Genomic DNA, 4,618 nt, shown 5'->3' with positions numbered 1-4,618 from the left:
TAGAATTTTTGGATTGAAAACTCGCCGTTTTATTTGCTTTGAAGGACGGAAAAAGTGGTCATACTTTGATCCATAACCGAGCAATGAAGGGGAATGGGTTTAATACCGGGTTGACGTCGTAAAGAGCATTGCATTTTGCTGGTTCTTTGAAAAACAGCCATGCAAATTAATTTGTGACGTCGATCCGGTATCGACCCCACTCTCTTCCATTGCTCGGTTTTGGAACAAAGTATCACCACTTTTTCCACCTTTCAAAGCAAATAGAAAAGTGAATTTTCAATCCAAAGGTTCTAAAAACAACACAATGTATTTGGGTCGATTTGGAGAATAAATAAAGTGGAAAACTGTGTTGACGTGATAGCCACTTTAAAGGATCTTCTATCCAAGTTTTGGCATTGTTGTCATGCCCAAGCCAGATAAAAATTAGTCTTTTTTCAAGTTCTTTCCTATGCTCTCCATCCCTAGCCAATCACGGCAAAAATACCTCGATTGGATCTCGGTAAAGAAAGTATAGCATTGCTTTGGTCGCTTCTGATACAAAAACGTTTGTTTTGTCAGTCTAAAATAGCATGACTGCTTCTTTAATTGACCTCCATATTTACCTACACCATTGAAGTTTGTGCTGATTTCATATCGGATGTAAGGTTTTTGTGGCAGCGAGACACGTGAGCTGCAAAGGAGCAGCAAAGATTGGGGAGGCAATCTCCAGCTTGCAGCTTTCCTGCTTCTTTACTGCTTGCATAACTACGGCTGCCACAACAAATGAAAGTTATCAAATATTTGAGCAGTTGACATTGTACCCCTGAAACAGGTATTGTATTTTGTGTGCTGTTTGCTCCATTGTCAAAATGGCAGAAAATTCACCCTGAAAAGGTCCATTAGTGCACAAATATCAACTGCCGTTAAAGCAATAAAAATACCAATAGATGATTGCCAGTTACTTTCACAACAAGAAGCAATTATGTCCCACAATAGTTCCAGTTGCCATTTTGTGATGCAAAATCACACACTTTCCATTCTGTCATCTCCACTGTATGTGCACAAATAAATGCAGACGATGAATTCTTTTGAGAAAAAGCTCTCCTTGCTGTGGCTACTGGTTTCATTTCATATTCACTGATCCAGTGGAAGCCATTTCCATGGACTCAACCAATAAAATTAATGCATTACAACAAGGAGCATGGAGCTTTCTTCTTTCCCTTTGTCCGTTGCTTGTTTGGTTTTAAGGTTATTATATCTCCAGTTTCTACTTGCTGTGTAGCACGGGCATTGTTGTTCACAGGCTGTGTGTTATTTACTGGTGACGCTGTGTTAAACATTCCAGCAACTATGAAATAATATATAAAATATATTATTACCAACATGGCAATGAGCAAATAGTGAAAAATCACACGATGACCAATATTTTTCCCAAGTCAAGTTTCCTCAAGGCTAACGCTAATAAATTGCCAAACAAGCAATGTGTCTGTTGTGGTTCAAATTCTTTCTTGGTTTTTCAAGCCAGCTTAAGGACGGTGCCTACATGTACTAATAGACCTTTTTGCAGATACGGCGGCCATTTTGATTTCTATTGTTTCAAATAGCTATTATGGGATGCCCAGGGGGCAAATACATTTAATTTGCCCCCTGAGCACCCAATAATGTCTTTCGAAACAATAGAAATCAAAATGGCCGCCGTATCTGCAAAAAGGTCCATTCAAAGGTATTTTTGCACAGTTTATGAATATGCGAGAGAAGCAGATCTTAACAAATGTCATGTGTTGAAATCCAGAAAGAAAATTGGGGGTAACTACATGTACACATTTTTCATAGATAATTAATTAACAATATTTGCAAAAAGTGTTCAAATACAAAGCTATGTATGGTTACCCCTAATTTTCTTTTCGGATACCAAGAACACTTGCTACACTAATTTTCTGGTTTCTCCACATAGTTTTGAACCATGCAAAAATATCCCAGAATTAGTACGAACCACCCACAGGAAACCTGTGTAAATCCAGATGAAAAGAACGTGTGCACAATAACAATAGTAGGCACCGTGCTTAATTTTGATTTTTCTTTGTGTAACATTAATTCATAATCTGAAACAAAAGAAAAATTTAAATATTGAACTGGCTTGAAGAATTTTAATCAGAGGAAAATTTCAACCACAACTTATCCATCTTGAATAACCAGCAACATTGGTGTGCCTAATATTTTTTAATTCCTTTTTCTTGGCCAATTTATCGTAAAATTCAATTAAACCAACTAATCAACAATCAATTGCCCATTTAAATGCTGTTCAACTGTGAAAATCTGAACGCCACAACTGGAATGCTGCTAATTCAAAAAAGCTGGCATAGTGAACCCCGCTTCCCACCAAAAGGGCTCAAACACAGGGGTGGAAGAATGGTCAGGGACAATATTATGCTGCACTTAGCTAGAGAGAATGAAACATTAACTGAAAACAATGAAACCACAATGGTGAAAAAATGAAATCTTACCATTCTTGTGCTGTTGTGCTTTAGGTTCTTCAACTTCCACATTTTGTAACATCTCTAAATATCTCTCAGAGAGATACATAAAAACTGAAATAAAAAATGTGCCTGTTAAGAAGAAAGGAAGGGGAAGAAAAAGGGAGGGAAGAATAGCGAAAAAGAAAGGACGCAAGAATAGGGAGAAAGGGAGGAAGAAAGGGAAGAAGGAAAAAAGGAACGGTGGAAAGAAAGGGAGGAAGAAAGGAAGGAAAGAAGGGAGGGAGGGGGGAAAGCAGGAATGAAGGGAAAAATAGGGAGGGAGAAAGGAAGGAAGGAAGAAAAGAAAGAAGGAAGGAAGGGAAGAGGGAAGAAAGGAAGGGTGGATGAAAGGGCGGACGGAAAGAAGGAAAGAAGGGAGGAAGGGAGGGAGGAGGGAAGAAAGAAAGAAAGGAAGGAACGAAAGAAGGAAGGGAGGAAGAAGAAGACTTAATTTAACAAAGGAAATGAATTTAAAGGGGCAGTGTCACGCTAAATTTGCTGTTTTTATGCCAAAACTGGGTAAAAATCTGAATTAGTACTTTAGCTCACACATACAACATTCCTGACAACACACTGTTAAGACATGAAACATAATAATTTATTACACAAAGAGCCATTCCTATTTAATTTTTGTCCATTTTCTGCAGACACCATCTCCATCCTTTTTTTCAAGTTTCAATCCATTTCCATCCTCTCCATGCATGGCTACAACTCACAAACAATATAGCTCCATTGCACTTCAATTGTTATTGGAAACAAAAATACAGCATTATTTTTTGGTCTTGATTAATGCAAACGTGTATTTCAGTGTTTTAAAGTTTGACCGAAATAGCGTGACACTGCCCCTTTACAGTGCGACGTGGCTTACCATGGCTGCCTAACAAAGTTTTTTACAAATTGCCTGCCAATCAGGATGTGTCAATTTGACGTCTCCTTGCAAAGTTTGCACAGTTGTAAGTTAAACACCATTTCATGGGTTGTTGGGTTGACGTATTTACACGCAGTTGTCAAATGTGAAAGTTTGTTGGGTGGCCACAGTAACATGTGTTGCAATGAAAATATTGGTGAAATGAAAACTAAAAACCCAGAGAAAACTGTTGCAGCAGGGAAGAGTACCAACACATTTACTCATCCCAATTCTGGTAATTAACAGGGAAAATTCTTGTTTGTGTTGATGGGATGGAAGTGCTCTCCCTATTTCACGATGCCCCACACAACCCTATCACAAGGAGTGTTTAATACCAGCTTATGTTATTCACCCAAACACTATAAACCCCGCCCATCAAATGTCATTACAACCTAGTTTTGTCAATTGGCATGAACAATGTATGTAAAGACAACAAGGCAACTGGATGGAAGATGGTGTTTTCCTCCTAGTTATGTAGGTAAATGCACGAAAAAATTGATTCTATATTAACCAGAATTATACCAAAACATCCTCTTTCTTGAAGTTGTTGTATTAGCTAATATTTGAGTTGCAAGGATTCCAAAATGTAATGTCAGGTCTACTGAAAAAATCCTTCTGCCTAATCAGGGGTTTCAATAACTTTTAAAGTAAACGCCTGGGCTACTCAATATAAGCAGTGGTTGCTCTTGTCTTTCACAAGGGTTTGAGTGAAAATCAAAGACGAGTAGCTGGCTGTGACCCGGGAAGGGGGGGGGGGGGGGGGGGGGAAAGGGCACCCATATAAAAAGGGAAGGGATGCTCGTCGAAAATCTTAAAGTAACCCCCTAAAGGAGACCAAACTGGCCGTGGCCCAGGCATTTTTTGACCCCTAAAGAAAATAATAATACACTTTTATATTTCTTCACATGTGATGGCGTTTTGCCCAGAACAACCTAAGTGAGACCACAATCCGAAAATTACACCCTTAAGAGAGATGACGAGCAGTGGCATATTTGATTATAATAATGTTAAGAGGTGCAATTCAGTTGTTACTGCAATGTTTCTTAATTAATAAAACACAGTCTACCGGTATTCTATTCTATTCTACTATATATTTTTAAAACAGCCTACCATCATTAACATTGAGGTCCTCCTTTACTGACGTCCGATAAAATTTTAACCTCAATTTTTTAGCTAAGGATTCTGCTTCATCACTAAAAAAGAAAGAATTATAGCA

General features: G+C 38.2%; 1 protein-coding gene across 1 annotated transcript in view; it reads right to left on the bottom strand.

The window, feature by feature from the left end:
* Positions 1-545: 545 nt before the first annotated feature.
* LOC138045465 (ras-related protein Rab-23-like) overlaps positions 546-4,618 on the bottom strand; it is an 18,276-nt gene continuing 14,203 nt past the window's right edge. The window contains exons 5-7 of the mRNA XM_068891979.1: positions 4,513-4,595; positions 2,484-2,567; positions 546-1,327 (exon numbers count right to left, since the gene is read on the bottom strand). Coding sequence (XP_068748080.1) covers positions 1,167-1,327; positions 2,484-2,567; positions 4,513-4,595 — 328 coding nt within the window. The 3' untranslated portion in view covers positions 546-1,166. The remainder of the gene's footprint in view (positions 1,328-2,483; positions 2,568-4,512; positions 4,596-4,618) is intronic.

This window comes from Montipora capricornis, chromosome 4, assembly GCF_036669925.1.
Source record: "Montipora capricornis isolate CH-2021 chromosome 4, ASM3666992v2, whole genome shotgun sequence".
Lineage (NCBI taxonomy): Eukaryota > Metazoa > Cnidaria > Anthozoa > Scleractinia > Acroporidae > Montipora > Montipora capricornis.
This window is presented reverse-complemented; position numbering and strand designations above follow the sequence as displayed.